The sequence below is a fragment of the Peromyscus leucopus genome, chromosome 7, assembly GCF_004664715.2.
Source record: "Peromyscus leucopus breed LL Stock chromosome 7, UCI_PerLeu_2.1, whole genome shotgun sequence".
In the NCBI taxonomy this organism is placed as follows: domain Eukaryota; kingdom Metazoa; phylum Chordata; class Mammalia; order Rodentia; family Cricetidae; genus Peromyscus; species Peromyscus leucopus.
Genome location: NC_051069.1, coordinates 96932652 through 96950066, shown reverse-complemented (window position 1 = coordinate 96950066; position 17415 = coordinate 96932652). Strand labels below are relative to the sequence as shown.

The 17415-nt window shown below is 56.5% G+C and overlaps 3 protein-coding genes across 3 annotated transcripts in view; 1 reads left to right on the top strand and 2 right to left on the bottom strand.

The window, feature by feature from the left end:
• The window catches only part of Rnf123 (ring finger protein 123), a 28842-nt gene extending 14149 nt beyond the window's left edge, over positions 1 to 14693 (top strand). The window contains 18 exon segments of the mRNA XM_028887001.2: positions 547 to 653; positions 900 to 1098; positions 1572 to 1717; positions 1985 to 2068; positions 2992 to 3099; positions 6452 to 6629; positions 7357 to 7431; positions 7579 to 7666; positions 7752 to 7839; positions 7924 to 8008; positions 9192 to 9331; positions 9429 to 9617; positions 9707 to 9782; positions 10013 to 10097; positions 13696 to 13838; positions 13987 to 14081; positions 14186 to 14271; positions 14344 to 14693. Of these exon segments, the coding sequence (XP_028742834.1) occupies positions 547 to 653; positions 900 to 1098; positions 1572 to 1717; positions 1985 to 2068; positions 2992 to 3099; positions 6452 to 6629; positions 7357 to 7431; positions 7579 to 7666; positions 7752 to 7839; positions 7924 to 8008; positions 9192 to 9331; positions 9429 to 9617; positions 9707 to 9782; positions 10013 to 10097; positions 13696 to 13838; positions 13987 to 14081; positions 14186 to 14271; positions 14344 to 14464 (2093 nt within the window). The 3' untranslated portion in view covers positions 14465 to 14693.
• On the bottom strand, positions 10415 to 13696 carry Amigo3 (adhesion molecule with Ig like domain 3). Its single transcript, XM_028886998.2, has one exon. The coding sequence runs from the start codon at positions 12832 to 12834 to the stop codon at positions 11320 to 11322; it is 1515 nt and encodes a 504-aa protein (XP_028742831.1). The 5' UTR covers positions 12835 to 13696; the 3' UTR covers positions 10415 to 11319.
• Positions 14645 to 17100, bottom strand: Gmppb (GDP-mannose pyrophosphorylase B). The gene is made up of 9 exons (XM_028886999.2): positions 16712 to 17100; positions 16516 to 16596; positions 16374 to 16422; positions 16087 to 16229; positions 15754 to 15912; positions 15591 to 15669; positions 15389 to 15516; positions 15123 to 15305; positions 14645 to 15038 (listed from the first exon to the last, which is right to left on the bottom strand). The coding sequence occupies exons 1-9, from the start codon at positions 16838 to 16840 to the stop codon at positions 14907 to 14909; spliced, it is 1083 nt and encodes a 360-aa protein (XP_028742832.1). The 5' UTR covers positions 16841 to 17100; the 3' UTR covers positions 14645 to 14906.
• Positions 17101 to 17415: the final 315 nt, after the last annotated feature.

The following is a 17415-nucleotide window of genomic DNA, read 5'->3' as shown; positions in this document are numbered from 1 at the left end:
GGGGAAACCGATGCAGGGGGTCAGTTTTCCAGGTGACGGAGGGGGCTAAGGGCCTGTACTAGGGAAGTAGGCGGTTATAGAGCAATGTGTAACCTTGATCATGCTAGAAGCTCTGCAGCTGGGCGTCATCAGGGTGAGGGCTGCGGAAGCTGGGATATCAAGTCCGGTATGTTGGAGAGACCCACAAGGCCAGCGAGAGGCAAAGCCTGAGCTGGAGAGGTGTTTGGGCTGTCTGTGCAGAGTGAGGTGCGTCTGTGATGTGGGGTAGTCTTGCAGGAAGCTGTGGAGCCACAGGAGCGCTGTGATGAGGGCGCCTCTGCTGCTGTTTGTAGCTAGAGGAGGAGCCCCTGAGCTGTAGAGAGATGGCCGGGTTGGAGCAGGAGGGAAAAGGAGGAGTAGGGACAGTGGGGGGAGGCTGTGCGAGCCGCACCCCTCCCCATCCTCCAACCCCCTCCACCCGCAGCCTGCCAGCGCTGTCACCCTCAGAGCAGTTCCATCGAGGGTCCCTCTTCTGTAGTTGACCTCCTACCCTGCCATGTCTCTCAGATGACCTTGCTTCCAAAGCCAATATCGTGATCGACCCCCTGGAGCTCCAGGCAGCTACCATGGATGACCTGGATGAGGATGAAGAGCCAGCCCCCACGGCGGCCCAGGTGTGGCAGTAAGGGCAGGCAGAGGCTTCATGATGGGCTTCTCCTTCATCTCGTAGGCAGGGGTATGACACAGGTCCAGCCTCTCTCCCTGTAGGAAAGGACCTTCTCACAGGGAAGCTCCCTGGCTGCAGGTGGAGCGTGACCCCTCCCTGTCCATATCCCCCCCCCCTCGTGCATCCAGAGCATCCTTCATAGGCCCCAGTCCTGGAGAACCGATTAGCTTCTGACCCCCTTTCTCCACCGCAGCGTCCCATGCAGGCCCTGGCCATGGGAGGGGCACTGCCCCTGCCCCGGGCAGGCTGGCTCAGTTCTCCAACCCTGGGCCGAGCCAACCGCTTCCTGAGCACAGCAGCTGTGAGCCTCATGACCCCACGGCGGCCTCTGAGCAGCATAGAGAAAGTAAAGGTCCGCTCGCTGAATGTGGAACAGAGGACTCGTGAGGACAGTAGGTGCTGGGCAGAGCTGCCGAGGGACCTTCTGCTGTGGAGAACCCCTTCCTTATCTTTGGCAAAGCCAGAGTAGTCCCCTCCTCCCCCCCCTACCACCTTGGGGCCTGGCCACATCCCAAGGGCACAGGAAGTGCAATCTGAAGACATGAAATCAATATGACAAAAATAGGTCCTGATGCTGCTGGGCCTTGCCCTGCACCCCACCTTCCCGTGACCCGTTCTCCCTGAAGCTCCCTTCCTAGACAGGGAAGAGAGAGGGAATCCCCTCCTCCTGGAAGGCCCAGATAGCCTGTGCGTGTTGAGGAGAAAATCAGAAGCTGGGTGTGGTGCTGCCACCTCTAACCCCAGTCCCAGTAAGCAGAGGTAGTCAGCTCTCTGAGTTCAAGGGCAGCCTGGTCTACATAGTGAGACCCTATCTCAAAAAAACAAACAGAAAAGCCTGGTTCTCATTCCGTCTTCTGCTCCCCAGTTGAGGGCAGCCACTGGAATGAGGGCCTGCTGTTGGGGAGACCCCCTGAGGAGCCCGAGCAGCCCCTCACCGAGAACTCGCTGCTGGAAGTCCTGGATGGCACAGTCATGATGTATAACCTCAGCGTTCACCAGCAGCTGGGCAAGGTCTTGCACTGTCAATCCATGTTTGTGGTGAGGGGTGTTCTGCGTGGGGGGATGCATGAGTGCTTCCACGCCTGCCTGCTTGTGCTGGTGCACACGAGCATGTCACACAGCAAGACTTTGCTGCTGCTGCTGCCTGGCTCTGGCCTGGATTGTTTTTGTCGAAAGAGGCCAAGCTTTGGGAACTTTGCAAGCTGGGTCGAGACTGTGTTAAAAAGCCTGGCTAAGGTAGCTAAGGGTCACCTGGATGTGCGGTGTTCAATCCTCTAGATGGTGGGTGTGTCTGATGATGTCAACGAGTACGCAATGGCCCTGAGAGACACAGAGGACAAGCTCCGCCGGTGCCCCAAGAGGGTAAGGCCCGGGTGGGCAGGTGGGTACTGGGACAGTGTGCGTGGTGGTCCCCGGGATGCGAAGGTATCCCACAAAGGAAATCTTGTTCTGGGAATGCCCCAACATTTCCCCCTGTCCCTGCCCTGACCGCACCAAGTGGTGAGAGCAAGTCTGGCTGAGGGGCCTGTATATCCTGAGCCCATCGACCAGCTGCAGCCCGTGCCAAGGTTCCCCCATCCCTGCCCACTAAGTGCTGATGCATACACATCACCTTCATTAATAATGGATGGACCCTGAGTGCCTTCTCAGCTTCTCAGAGTCAGCAGGAAGCGGGCCCAGCTCTCCCAGTCCCCGGGAGCCCCTGCCATGGCATGCCTCGCCCGGGCTGGGCCTCCCTAGCAGGCCTTCTCTCCCACTGTCACCAAAGCCTTGGGCCTCCCCAGCCATGGAAGTTGCAGTCTGGTCCTGTGTCCCCGGATGCTCGCTCCAGGAGCTCACAGAGAGGGGTTAACCAGGGCCCTCTTGTGGGGCTTGCTGGGTCTCCACTGATCACCATTGGCAGAAGTGAGCGTTGAAAGTGGAGCCCCGCCGGGCGGTGGTGGCGCACGCCTTTAATCCCAGCACTCAGGAGGCAGAGACAGGTGGATCTCTGTGAGTTCGAGGCCAGCCTGGTCTACAGAGTGAGTTCCAGGACAGGTTCCAAAGCTACACAGAGAAACCCTGTCTCAAAAAACCAAAAGAAAAAGAAAGGAAGGAAGGAAGGAAGGAAGGAAGGAAGGAAGGAAGGAAGGAAGGAAAAAAGAAAAGAAAAGAAAAGAAAAGAAAAAAGAAAGTGGAGCCCCACCCCTCTTCCCTGGGCACTAGTAGGGCCCATATCAGACTGCCTAGTGGGATATGGGCATGAGGCCATATTCTGATTGTCTTTTTTTCTCCCTGGGGATCAGAGGAAGGACATCCTTGCAGAGTTGACCAAGAGCCAGAAAGTTTTCTCAGAAAAGCTGGACCACCTGAGCCGCCGGCTTGCGTGGGTCCATGCCACTGTCTACTCCCAGGTGAGCAGCCTGGCCCGCCCCGAGTGACCCCTTTTCAGCATCTCTGTCTGGCTGTGGCCTGGGCAAGGTTGTACTAGGCCCTTAAGGACCCGTCGTCCTGGGGCCGTGGCGCATGCTCCTTCTGAGTCTCATTGGTCTTGTACATGTACCATACTTTTTTGATTTTTTTTAGTTGTTTCTAACAATAAGTTTTTTGAAATCAGTAGGTTGGAAGATGGCCCAGTGGGTAAGGGCACTTGCCACTACGTTATTTTCTTTGCTGTGAAGAGACACCATGACCAAGGCAACTTTTATAAAAGAAAGTGTTTAACTGGGGCTTGCATACCATTTTAGAGGGTTAGTCCATGGCCATCATGGCAGGGAGCGTGGCGGCACACAGGCAGACATGGTGCTGGCTGGAGAAGGAGCTGAGCGCTGTACATTCACTGGCAGCCAGGCAGAGAAACATCAAAGCCCATTCCCATTGACACACCTCCAAGGCCACACCTATTCCCTCCCAAACAGTCTACCAACTGCTGACTAAGCACTTAAATCTGTGAGCCTCTGGGGGCCATTCTCATTTAAACCACCCTCCCAGCCACCGAGTCGAGAACTGACTCCTGCAAGTTGTCCTTGACATCTACTTGTTCGCCGTGGCATGCATGCATGTGTGTGCACAAATAAATTAGTGTAAAAAGAAAGAAAGGAACTGGAGAGATGGGGCAGTGGTTAGGAATGGGTTCTGCTCTCACAGAAGACTGGCCTTTGATCCCCAGCACCCACACCGGGAGGCCACTGCTGCATGTGACTCCAACTCTAGAGGATCAGTGTTTCTGCTCTCCATGGCATCTGTGCTCATGTGCACATGCAACACACACGCACATAACTAAAAATATTAAGTCTTAAGAAAAAGAAGGAAAGAAATAGGGAGGTATGAGCAACTTTGTTTCCTGCTAGAGTATTTTGGCTACTTCAGGGCGTTTGAAGATTCATAGGAATGTCTGAATGGATTTCTCCTTTCTTAAAAAGATTGTGTGTGTGTGTGTGTGTGTGTGTGTGTGTGTGTGTGTGCGTGCGCGTGCGTGCGCGCGCGCGCCTTTGCCTTCATGAATGTATTTGAACCTATACCTGACATCCAGTGCCTACAGAGGTCAGAAGAGGGCATTAAATACTCTGGGGCTAGAGCTATAGTTAGCTGTGAGTCTTTATGTGGATGCTGGGAATCAAACCTGGGTTTTCTGAAAGAGCAGCAAGTACTCTATTAACTACTGAGCCTTTTCTCCAGCCCAGGTTTTCTATTTCGTCAACCACATTGTTGAAGGCAGTGGATTCCTTTGGTCAGTATCAATATTGTAGCAATATTAAGCCTGAATAGAGAGGTCTCTGATTACAGCAATATCTACTAGTTTTCATTTTGTGTCCTTCAACTTTGTTTCTTCCTTTTTTTTTTTTTAATACAATTGTGTGTTTTTTTTTTTTTAAGATTTATTTATTTTATGTGTATTGGTGGTTTGCCTGTGTGCCTGTCTATGTGAGGGTTTTGGATCCTCTGGAATTATAGACAGTTGTGAACTGTATTATGGTTGCTGGGAATTGAACCCAGGTCCTCTGGAAGAGCAGCCATTGCTCTTAACCACTGAGCCATTTTCCAACTCTATAATTATGTTTTTTAAATAACTTTATGTACATCAGTGTTTTGCCTGCATGTATATTTGTGTGATGGGGTCCAGTCCCCTGGAACTGGAGTTACAGACAGTTGTGAGCTGCCAAGTGGGTGCTGGGAATTGAACCTGGGCCCTCTGGAAGAGCAGCCAGTACTCTTAACTGCTGAGCCATCTCTCCAGCACCCCCAGAATTTGTTACTAATTCTCTCTCCCTGTGTGTGTGACCTTTAGGATCTCTAAACATAAGATAGTGTTTGTGAACAGAGGTGACTTTATCGCTCCCATCCCAGTTGGGATGCCTTTTGTTTTTCTTTCCTAATTCCCCTGGCTCTGATCCCCAATACTGTGTTGAAAAGAAGTGGTAACAATGGGCATCTTTGACTCGCTCTGAATCTGAGACAAAGAATGACTCCAACGTGGGCCCCTGAGCACGATGTTAGATGCAGGCTTTTCTTTACTGGCCTCATATTGTTGAGGAGCCTCCTTGTCCTGCGGCCCGCGTTCCTCCTGTCTGCTCTGAGATGGGTCTCCTGTTACTAAGGGCGTGTAGCGCTTCCCTGGACTGCACTGCCCCCAGCACTCCATCCTCTCTGCTGCAGTCTTAGCTACCCCCTCTCCTCAATGCTTGGTCAAGCCCAGGCTCCTCTCCCTCTCTGAGACAGTGCTCACAGTTCCTGCCCTGTCCCCAGCCTCAGGGACACATCTCCATCATTTGGGCCCTTAACTAAAATGGTGCCTTTGTCATCTTGCCTCAGGCTCATCTTCCTGAGGCTTCTGTGGTGACAGCGTACCCAGTGCCCCTGTGTGGGCTCAGGCCCCCTCCTCGCCCCTCTGTGTATTTTCTCTGGTCCTGGGATTTGGGACACCTCAGAGCTAGTGTTGAGTGCAGATTCTGTCCGTCTGAACTGGCACCTTCCTAGGTCTTGTGTCCTTTCACTGACTCCTGAAGGAGATTCTGTGAGCCACACTGTGGGGATAAGGCCCTTTCTGATGGCTTCTCGTCCTACAGCACTCACGCCTCTTCCCTTTCCCACCAGCTTCTCTGAGCTCCAGCCCGAAAGTGCCAGCTTCTTCCACACAGATTCTTTGCGAGCATGCACGGGTGCATTCTTTGCGAGCATGCACAGGTGCCCCGCGCTTTGTGCTGAGCTACACGCCCTCTTCCGGCTTCTCCATTCCGTCACCTTCAGAAACGGGGACACCCTTCTCTTTTTCTTTTTCAGTAACAGCTGTTATCTTTATTTTATTTTATGTTTTATTTATTCTTCTCTCATCCGTTGCATCCCAACCACAGTTTCCCCTCCCTCTCTTCCTCCCAGCCCCCTCTACCTCCCCTCTCTCCAGATCCACTCCTTCTCCATTGGGGACACCTTTCTGGGTGTGTGGGCCACCCAGCCTGTCTTGTCATCCCAGTCCTGGCTCTCTAGTTAGGCCTGGCTCCCTTACAGTCCTGTCCCCACGGGCCTCTACAGCCTCTCTGTGGACCGCTCTCTACCCTTTGCTAACTGGTTCTCATTTGGGTCATAGAACTGCCCTGTCTTGCTGGACTCCTGCCTGCTGAGGACTTCATTCCTTCAGCTTAGGCCACTGCTCACACTTCTGTAGCCCAGGTCCCAGCTCTGATGTCATTGTCATGGGGAGGCCTTCCTGATCCCTAGACCAGACCCTCACAGTCCATGGCCCAGCAGCATTCTGTGTGCCTCCTGCAGGAGAAAATGCTGGACATCTACTGGCTGTTGCGTGTCTGCCTACGGACCATCGAGCATGGGGATCGCACAGGGTCTCTGTTTGCCTTCATGCCTGAGTTCTACCTGAGCGTGGCCATCAACAGCTACAGCGCTCTCAAGAATTATTTTGGCCCTGTGCACAGCATGGAAGAGCTCCCAGGTGACGGGACTGCTGTAGCTTAGGGAGGGGAGTGCAGAAAGAGACCCTTAGCGTGAGCTGGGCAAGCCCCAAGTTCACTGTCACGACCAAACTCGTGCCTGCAGGCTCAGAAGTAGCAACAGAGAGGTACACCGAGGACAGCAGATGGGTGGGGACCCAGCCTGCTCTCCTTCGCTGACAGCTGCTGTGGCTCCTCCCCCTGCCGCCTGGTTCTTGGTCTCACAGTGGCAGGGGGACGGGCAAGTCGCGTGTTTTGTAAAACATAAGAAAAGGTGAGTCCTGCTGGGGCTCGGTACGAGCCTTGGTTTCATCCAGACCACTGATCCAAGCTGGCCCTGCAGTGGGCATCCAGAGTAGGCTGTAAGCTGGCAGTCCCTCACTTACCTTGTGCCTACCCAGTCCTTGGGGATGCTCTGTCTTCAGAGATCTGGGGACCGAGCAGCTTTCACTGCCAAGCCATCAGGTATATTCCAGAATGAGCTGGAGCCTGGGTCAGAGCTCTTTCCGAATCTGTCCACTCCCCACTGCAGATCTAGGCCGTAATCCCCTCCCCAGTTTCCAGTGGATTGTGTTGCCTTGCCTTGTCTGTCGCGGCTAGCGTGGGTCCAGCCTGGCCCCACGGCCAGCTCTAGGTCCTGCTACACAAAACCTGCCCACCCTGACAAAGGACATGCCTTCTCTGGACCCCTTACTCCTGGCCAGCAGTCCTCACTGCCCTCCTTTGCAGGCTATGAAGAGACCCTGACCCGCCTGGCTGCCACCCTTGCCAAGCACTTTGCTGACCCACGAATCGTAGGCACTGGTAAGGTGTCTTCCAGAGGGCCGTGGGAATGGGGGTGAATGGCATGTCTGGCAAACCATTTTCTACCTAAACTGTGGCCATGTGGGCATTAGGCTGGGGGTCCCAGCCCATGCTAGAGACTTGCTGAGGCATGGCATATCCTGACAGACATTCGAGACTCACTGATGCAGGCCCTGGCCAGCTACGTGTGCTACCCACACTCCCTGCGGGCTGTGGAACGGATCCCTGAGGAGCAGTAAGTGGGAGCCTGGGGGTACACACCCCACTCTACAGCATCATGCCCAGCCTCACCCAGTTCCTGCTGTCCCGCACCTTTACAGGCGTATTGCCATGGTGAGGAACCTCTTGGCACCCTATGAGCAACGGCCCTGGGCCCAGACCAACTGGATCCTGGTGCGGCTTTGGAGGGTAAGCCTGACCTGCGGGGAATGCTAAGGCCAGCTGGCTGGAAGGGTCACCCTGCCCTTCTGATCCCTGCTGTTTCACCCCCAGGGCTGTGGGTTTGGGTACCGCTATACACGGCTGCCACATCTGCTGAAAACCAAACCAGAGGATGCCAATTTGCCCAGCCTCCAAAGTGAGTACCCAGGTTGGCCAGGTCCAGGTGGCGGCTCTAGACAAGCTGGTAGCCCTTTCCCGCTCCTCTCAGAGTCTCTTTGAGACGCCTGTTCCTCCAACCCTATCTCCTGCGCTTCTTTCAGGCTCCTAACCTTTGCCCTGGGTCCCATTTTTCCTACTCCCTCCTAGCCCGGGAATGCTCTGGGACAAGTCCTTTTGTTCCCTTGGGCTTGAGGTGCAGGGCTCACGGTGCAGAGAGCGCCGCGCCTCTCCAGCTCGCTACGGCTTCTGTAGGGCACACGCTACTCCTTCCCTGTGCCGGCTGCCATATCCCCGGATGGCAGCTTCCTTGGTTGTTTTATCTTTTGGCCTTGGACCCTTGACTCGAGGGGCACAAGCTAGAAACTGATCAGGACCCAAATGGGCTTCAGACGTGGCTAGGAACAGAAGCTGTGCTGTCTCCTGTGCCTGTCAAAGTCTTCACCTGGGCCTGAGCTGTGCAGCTTGCCGAGGGCTTGCCACGTTCCTCAGCTCGCTCACCAGCCTTGCTGCCCTTCAGCCAGTGTCGCCTGGTCTCTGGCTGTCCCAGAAGTCTTGTGCAGACTCACACAGCAAGTCCTTGCTATATGCCTCCGTCTAGACTCCAGGACGGAACTGAACTGCGAGTGGGGAGGGCAGGGGGGGCAGATCCTCTCCTATGGCAGGAACTATTGATTTGCATCAGAGGGTTGGAGAGGTATGTTGGACCAGCTGCAGCTGAGAGCTCTGGTTACTGCTGCCCTTCCAGCCCAGACTTGGCACTCACCATCTAAGCCATATGCCAAGGCCAGGCCAAGGGCAGCAGAGGACAGCAGGCCCCAGTCTGGGATCTTGCAGAAGCTGGCCTGATGCTAGTGGGAACGGTCTGAGTTGTCTTGTCTGTATCTGACACTTTCCGGCACACCTGTGATTCAGCATTTGCTTCGGGTCGGGCCAGCAGCTGTCTCTGGCAGCTGGGTATGGCAGTGCTGGAAACACCTGTAGCCTGTGGCGTGCTCAGCGGGAGGGAGACACACTTGTTCTGTGCCGTTCCTCTGCTTTCATGGTCTGAGTATTCTTAGAGGGCCATCTTTGTTCTTGTGTCAGTGAGTGTTCCAGTATGTGACAGATGTGGTTCCTGTCTGGGAGTCCCTGGTAATGTTGCTTTCCTCTGCCCCCCCCAGAACCCTGCCCTTCCACCCTGCTGCAGCAGCACATGGCAGACCTGCTTCGACAGGGTCCTGATGTGGCCCCTAGCTTCCTCAACAGTGTCCTTAACCAGCTCAACTGGGCCTTCTCCGAGTTCATCGGCATGATCCAGGAGGTGGGCTGTGGCGTGTTGGGGTGGGCTGGGCAGAGGCCAAGGCCCAGGAGTGGTGCAGGGCCTCTGACTGCTACCTGCCTTCCTGTTGGTGACTTAGATTCAACAGGCTGCTGAACGCCTAGAGCGAAACTTCGTGGACAGTCGGCAACTCAAGGTCTGTGCCACCTGCTTTGACCTCTCGGTCAGCCTGTTGCGTGTCCTGGAAATGACCATCACACTCGTGCCTGAGATATTCCTGGACTGGTCCCGCCCTACCTCGGAGATGCTGCTGCGGCGGCTTGCACAGGTGTGTCCATCTGGCCAAGGAGGGTCGGACCCTGGGGATAACTCAGGTGGTGCGCTTGCCCATCCACCAATAGGCTCCTGCCCTCACAGCTGCTGAACCAGGTGCTGAACCGGGTGACAGCTGAGAGGAACCTGTTTGACCGTGTAGTCACCCTGCGGCTTCCTGGTAAGGATCCAGATGCCCTGCACCTCAGCACACCAAGGCCTTGGCTTCCGGGCCAGGAGCAGCGGCTGCTCTTCTCCGCTCAGTACAGGACGGCCGTGCTGTGCACTCCCAGCCTCGGCCTGCCTTTATGTAGGAGGAGTAGTGGGAGAGGCCAGTGGTATCAGCCAGGCCCGGAGCTCCTGCCACAGAACTAACTGTATGAGCACTTCATCTTCCTTCCCTCCCCTTAGGCCTGGAGAGCGTGGACCACTACCCTATCCTGGTGGCAGTGACCGGCATCCTGGTACGCCTCCTGGTGCATGGTCCAGCCTCAGAGTGAGTGTTGGGGACTGCTGGCCCCCATGGGAACTGGGCGTGCCCTTTGAGGAGGGGCTGATAGCGCAGGGCCTTGTTGTACGTGTTTCTTTGTCTCAAAATGAACCTCAGACTCTAGTTGGGGACACTGAGGCAAAGGATAGGCCATGGTGAGGTGTAAACTCTGGATGGGTAGGAGGTCTTAGCTTGCAGCCATGCCTCTCGCAGGGGCATACATGCCAAAACTTGGAAGATGTACCATCCTCTGATGGTCAGGGCCACCCTGCTGGATCAAGAGCTGAGCACACAAAGCCACCCATCTGGGAAGGCCCAGCAGTGAACATGTACTGCCTTTATTACAAAATGCCTTAGCAGTCATCGAGGACAGACTAAGCTGCCAGCTCATCCTGGGGGGGGGGGGGGGGCTCCGACCCTTTCCCTACCTGCCTGTAGGAGTGGTAGAGACATATGGTTTCAGGATACTGCCTCAGCCATTAGGCTGAGAGGAATGCCAGTCCTTAAGAGGCCTCCTGCCCTCGGGGGACATGAATCCCAGATTAGTCATATTCACCAGGCTTTTTCCTGCTGGGTTATGAGCCCATGGAAATGGCTCCCCCTTTAGCTGGAGACATCAGGGCTACTCTTGCAGGAGTGTCCTGAAGGAGGTATGCATGCCCACCAGACTCCACACACAGGAGTTGTCTAGCTTTCCGGATGGAGGCTGGTGGTGGTGAACTGGGTCTTCTTTCAGCAGAGGAAGGGCTCATTTATTCCTTCCATCCAAAGAGTGGGGGCTGGACTGTCTGAGCTGCCTTCTCCCTCCTTGGCGAGCTCCCTGGTGGGGAAGGGAAGGTGGTACGCTTGACTTCTATACTGCACCCAGCATCCGCTTTAACTCCTGAAGTGGTCCCAGAGCTCCAATGCAAGGGCTCTTACCAGATGGTGGTCTTGGTCCCTGATCTTCATGGGACGTTTGGTCACTCAGAGGTCCTAGGGGAAGCAGGATCTAGTAGTCTGAGGCCTTATCCTGAGCTAGGCAGAGCAAGAGGCAAGTCGGGGAGCCTCGGCCCCTTTACCAGTGAGAAGAACTATTACAGTACAGGTCAAGGCTCACATGCAGTTGTAGGACCAGGCACAGTGCATCCCCCCAGCATCTGTCAGTTCTCTGGACTGCAGCAGCAGCAGACAGGGCAAGCAGCAGGAGTTCTACAGCCTGTGTGGAGGCGCCCAGGCGACTAGGTCATCACGAGGCCCTCTGAGCCGTGGAGCTGGCTGACTCAGAGCCAGCCTGGAGTTGCAGCCCCACGGGGTTGCACAGGTCGAAGTCTTCAGCGACTGCTAGCTGCACACGGCCATTGAGACCTTTCTTGCCCGGCTCCAGGAAGACCACATGCTTGTGGACACTGGCCTTGCGGCTAGGTGCGTCTGGTGGGGTAGTGCTGAGGACTGAGGACTGTGCACTCAGCTCCTGGAGTGGACTGGGTGCCCGGGGCCAGCAGCGGTTACGGCAGGCTCTCCGGCAACAGTGGCAGCAGCCACGGCACGGGGGTGCAAACAGGTAGACCAGCACCAGCACCAGGCCCACGATGCAGCCCAGCAGCGTGGTGAAGCCTGTGTTGAAAGCCTCCGGCTCGGGGCGAGGTTTGTGCACGCTCACATTGAACTCCAGTGTCTGGTTGTGGTGCAGGCGGGGCCCGGTTGCCAGGCACACAAAGATGCCTGCATGTTGCTCCTGCACCCTGCGCACCACTAAGCTGCCATCAGCCAGCACAGCGATGCTGCCATCCTGAGACCCTGGTGGGACAAGCAGCTCGTTTCTCGGTGAGACCCAGGCCACCCGTGCAGCGGGCCCGCTGGCGTTGCAGAAGAGCCGCAGGGACTGTCCCACCTGTGCGTCCAGCTGCTGCTCAGGCAGCTCCACGCCTCGGGCTGCAGCGGCTGAGCAGTTCCTAAACACCCGGCTGTGCTCAAAGAAGCGCACTCTGGATGCGGAGACCTCAAAGGCCAAGCATGTGTACTCACGTGCAAAGTCCCGCAGGGCACTCAGCCCCCGCCGGTGCCAGCGCTGCAGCAGGTGGTAGAGGCGACAGTCGCAGGGCAGTGGGTTGTTGTGCAGGTAGAGCCCGTTCTTGAGGAAGGCTGGCAGCGCAGCCAACCCCGAGACGGAGACGTGCCCCAGCCAGTTGGAGGACAGGTCTAGAGTGCGCAGGTGGGTTGTCCCCAGACCATGCAGGTGGTGGAAAGAGAAAGAGGCGAGCTCATTGTAGCCGAGATAGAGGTGGCTGAGCGTGCTCAGGCCCTGGAAGGCGTCCAGGTCTAAGTGCACCAGGCGGTTATTGAACAGAAGCAATCTCTCCAGCCCTCCTAGTCCGTCCAGGTCATGGCTACGGAGTATCCTCAACATATTAGACGATAGGTCAAGTGTCCTCAGGCCACTGGCATTGGTGAAGACGCCATGGCCCAGCACATCCAATCTATTGTAGCCTAGGTGCAGGGCACGCAGCCGGGAGAAGGGTGCTAACCAGCCGGGGTGCAGATGTTTGAGCGCATTGTGGCTCAGGTCGAGTTCTGCAGCAGTGGCAGGTAACACCGGCACGTCCTCTAACCCGTGGCCCGCGCAGCTCAACACATCGGCAGCACAGATGCATTTATTGGGGCAGTTGTGGGGAGCAGGGGGCAGAACGTCCTCCAAATCTGAGGTGCCTAATCCAGCACCCACCATGCACAGCAGTATGCCTGGCACCACCAGCCAGGCCATGGCAGTGACCACCAGGTTAGAGACGGGGCAGCTCAGTGCTGGTCAACAGCTCCAGGACTCACCTGCTTCCGTACAGGCTTGCCGATTGTAGTTCCCAACGGCCCATGGCTTGAGAGGCACAATGCCGGCTCCACCCGCCCAGCGAGCTTCTCCTGCCCTTCTGGTCTGGGGTTATGAGGTGGGGCCCCAGCCCTTCTGGTCTCAGTTCCGCCAGCTTCTCCAAGCGCTTTTCTGACTGGATTCTAAGTACTCGCTAGGAAGTGACTGCTCAGGGGTGGGGACCCAAGCTCCCATTGGCTCCTGCTATTGAGGGGTGGAGCAGCCACATGCCCTGGCACTCGAAGACTCGGCGTGGCCACCAGAGGGCCCCAGCGTCCCAGTTCTCTTGGCTGGAAGCCGGCTTCCCTCTTGAAGAGCAAAGGGGCTCAAGTCTGGGGAGAATGTCTTTTTGTAGCTGACGTTCTCTGAGTGAGTTTGAAGGATTAATGTATTATGGGTTAGGTGGAATCCTCACCCTTCTCCCCTTAGGTTTACTTCTTTGTGTGTTGGTGTGTGTATGTGGGTGCTCATGCAGAAGACAACTGGGGGGCGTGATTTCTCCCCTTCCATTCTGTGGGTCCTGGGGATCAGATTCAAGCTGTCATGTTTGGTAGCGAGCATCAAGAGCACCCTCTTCCCTTTAACTGGATGTAGGTCGTTTGGGACCTACGGGGACCCAGGACTTCAGAGGGTTGGTAAACATCAAGATGCACAGAACGAAGGCACAAAAATGAGGCCTCTGGATTGTCAGCCAGCGCCACCATGGAGGCGATCTTCACATAGGCTTTCCCACTCACTACCTGTGCACCTTCCCCTGTCTAGGACGGAGCAAGCCACCTCTGTGCTCCTGGCTGACCCCTGCTTCCAGCTCCGTTCCATATGCTATCTCCTGGGGCGGCCAGAGCCTCTAGCACCCGGCCCAGCCCTGCCTGCCCCTGACCGGAAACGCTTCTCTCTACAAAGTTGTAAGTGGGCCAGGGGTGGGTCAGGAAAGAGTTTCAGGATTTCCTGAGCTCAGGAGCCTCAAGAATAGCAAATTCCCTGCCTGGGAGTATTCGAGAGGCACTGAGTTCTAGGCCTACAAGGGACTGACCCCACCTCCCACTAACCCAGACACAGATTATATCAGTGCTGAGGAGCTGGCCCAGGTGGAGCAGATGCTGGCACACCTGACGGCTGCGTCTGCCCAGGCAGCAGCGGCCTCCCTGGTGAGTGGGGCTAGACCACACAGGCTCGGCCATTTTAATGCATCTGTACAGAGCGGGGTAGGTACAGGCAGAGCCCCGACCCACTCTCACTCTCCACCCCATAGCCCACCAGTGAAGAGGACCTCTGTCCAATCTGCTATGCCCACCCCATCTCCGCTGTGTTCCAGCCTTGTGGCCACAAGTCCTGCAAGTAAGTGGGCCCCATGGACTTGGGGAGGCAACTAGGGCACAGGGCAGGGCTCACCCCGCCCCCCTCTTGTAGAGCCTGCATCAACCAGCACCTGATGAACAACAAGGACTGCTTCTTCTGCAAAACCACCATTGCATCTGTAGAGGACTGGGACAAGGCGGCCAACACAAGTGCCACCTCCTCGGCTGCCTAGGCCAGCCTAATGCACACAGCCTGCACCGTCCTGGACCCTCCAGCGGCAGACCCAGACCGAGCTCCACTTCTGAGCTCTTTTGGCCGTTTCCCATCACCCTCACTCTTACCACCTCCAGCCATCTGCCTGGGTGTAGCCTCATTGGTGGGAGCCCAGCCATGGCCCTAATCACGCCTGAGCTTGACTTGCAATCCAGGCTCCAGTGAGCATTAAATTATTATTCCATACAGCCCTGGCCCCAGCTCGTCTTGTGGGAGTGGGGCTTGCGGGGCTTGCCCAGCAGGATCCTGTCAGTTTCTGGCCCCATCAGAAGCAGATGTCCAACAGCTTCAGATCCCCCACTGCTCCCTGACAAATGGCACCACATCCAGGGTCTTGCGAAGTGCTGAGTGACCGCTACGCCACTGCTGGTCCAGAGGGCGTGGCCAGCCCTGTGCGTCCCTCACATGATAATACGAGGCTCTGGCACCGACTCCCCAATAGACTTGTGGGGCAGCACACTGGCTCCGTTGAGGTAGAGTTCATCATTAACTATGACATCTTCGCCCAGCACTGTTACGTTCTCCATGCGCACCTGGGGGTGGGGGAAGTAAGCCTTGTTAATGGGGCACACAGATTCCCTGCTCCTGTCCCCACCCAGCCCAGCTCACAGACTTACCCACTGACCCACACGGCAGCGCCAGCCCACGATACATGACTCAAGCCAGGAGTGGGAGCGGATGTGAGCATCCCGAAGCACCGTGCACCGCCGGATGCACACGCCATCCTCCACCACCACACCAGGACCCAGGCTCACGTTGGGGCCAATGCTGCAGTTCTGACCGATACGGGCACTTGGATCCTGAGAGTGTCGAGGAAAGCAAGAGTGGGTCATTGGTCTCCCAAATCTGAGAGGACCAGTGACAGGCTGGGCAGGGGCCTCACCACAAGTACATTCCCCACAATGCCAGGGCCTGAGTATAGTCTCTCTGGATGCTTCTGTCTCAGCGACTGCAGGAAGAGGCACATGCCAGTGAGGAAGTCCTTGGGCTGTCCAATGTCCATCCAGAAACCTGGAGGGGGAGATGACTGAGAGGGCTCTGCCTAGCCACAGACTACCCCTCACCCTATGGCCTCCCTGCCTCACCCTGAAGCTCCATGGCATAGAGCTGCCCCTCCTGGGCCATAACTGGGAAGATCTCCTTCTCAATGGATGTAGGCTTCAGCTGTGGAAGTGGGCAACTCGTGAGCAGGTCATCCAACAGAGGCCTGCTCCACCCTCGCCCGCCCGGCCGTTCTCTCCTACACACCTGGATGCGCTGCAGTACTGCAGGGCTCAGGATGTACATGCCTGCGTTGATCTTATTGGATACAAATACCTGCGGCTTCTCAACAAAACGGTGAATGCGGCCTGTGTCAGCCTCACATACCACCACACCATATTTGGAAGGCTCTTCCACCTTGGTTACCTGAATATGAAGGTGGAGGGTACCTTAGGCCTAGTCCAGTGTTCTTTATCCCTGAGACACATGCCTAGCCCACCTCTCAAAGGCTTTGCACAACACGGAGAGTTTAAGACTGAGGGTTAGGAGCAACTGGGCATGAGGGTGGGGATGCCAGAGAAGGAAGACTTGGTCTCTTACCAAGATGGAGCCCTCTTGGCCATGGTGTCGATGGAACTGCACCATGGCTTGGAAAGGAAAATCACAGATGACATCACTGTTGAGAACGAAGAAAGGGTCTGCGGTCTCAGAGAGTAGGTCTCGGGCCAGCGCCAGAGGCCCAGCTAGGGAAGGGGACAAGTCATCTGTTAGCACCGTGCTAGAGGCCTAGAACCTTGAGTCCCGACTGCGGAGATGCTCCTTCAGATTGGATGATACCCCTCTACTGACCCCAAATCTTGCCCCAAAGCCTTCCTTTTTCTACTGACCTGTCCCCAAAGGCTCTTCTTCATGAGACATGGAGATTCGGATTCCAAGCTAAAAGGAAAAAGTCATCTGGTTATATTGTCCCTCAATAGTCAGCCAAGCCCCAGGGACCAAAAGGAAGGACTAAGTCCATGCACGCCTCACCCTCTGCTCCTGGGCCTTCATTTCCTTTTCTAACATCTGTGACATGTAGCTCACTGCCAGGATCACGTGGTCCACACCTGCCTGTCAGACACAATAAGGTGGGCTAATTGACGGGCTGGGTCACACGGTATGACCACCCCTGTCCTCCTAGTCACTATCTGCCCCTCTTCCCGCCATAGCTGACCCAGGACCTTACCGCGGCAAGCGCCTCCACTTGATGCAGCAAAATGGGCTTATTGCAGAAGTCCACCAATGGCTTCGGGGTGCTCAGCGTCAGCGGCCGCAACCGTGTCCCATACCCACCTACCAAGATCAGTGCCTTCATCGCGCCTGCGGGTGATAGGCGTGGGTCCCTGGCTCCAAAGTACCTCCAGGCCGCCTGCCGGCCGCCTGCCGCGCACTCCCGCCGCCGTGCCCTGCCTCGTGTCCTTCACCAGCCAGACTGACCGACTGGCCTCACCTCGTCCTCCTGCTCTACCTTGATGTGGGGTCTAGGGGCAGCCAGAACACCGGAGGAGGAACTGGTTGGAGACCGGCTGGCCCGGAGTTCCGGCCGGAGGCGGCGCAGCCAGTGACGTAACCTGGAAGAGCCAATCGGCTGCTGTCTACGTGGCAGGGCCGTCCGCAGCCGACCGCCCGGCGTTACGCCACGGCAGACGTAGCCAATTAGATTCCCAACGCGCTGGGCTGCCATGGGGACCCGGAGAACTCGCGGGTCAGATGCCCATTGGCGGATCTAAAGGCGGAACTGGAGGAGTTAGCTTGGCTTCCTATCGGAACTGGGTCCGCCACGAGGCAGCCGCCTTCCGCCCCGCCCAGCAGGTGCTGCCTTCCCCCCCCCCCCCCCCGCCCCGGGTCCACCCTGACGACCCCCACCTCCAGGGCCACTCGCCTCGTCCC

Bases quoted from the DNA above. Each gene is read 5' to 3' on its own strand.
- Amigo3 (XM_028886998.2), bottom strand. From the start codon at position 12,834: ATGGCCTGGCTGGTGGTGCCAGGCATACTGCTGTGCATGGTGGGTGCT.
- Gmppb (XM_028886999.2), bottom strand. From the start codon at position 16,840: ATGAAGGCACTGATCTTGGTAGGTGGGTATGGGACACGGTTGCGGCCG. The intron at 15,670-15,753 runs GTGTGTAGGAGA...CCACTTCCACAG, and splicing joins CAGTACTGCAGCGCATCCAG to CTGAAGCCTACATCCATTGA. The intron at 15,039-15,122 runs GTAAGTCTGTGA...CCCCACCCCCAG, and splicing joins GCTGCCGTGTGGGTCAGTGG to GTGCGCATGGAGAACGTAAC.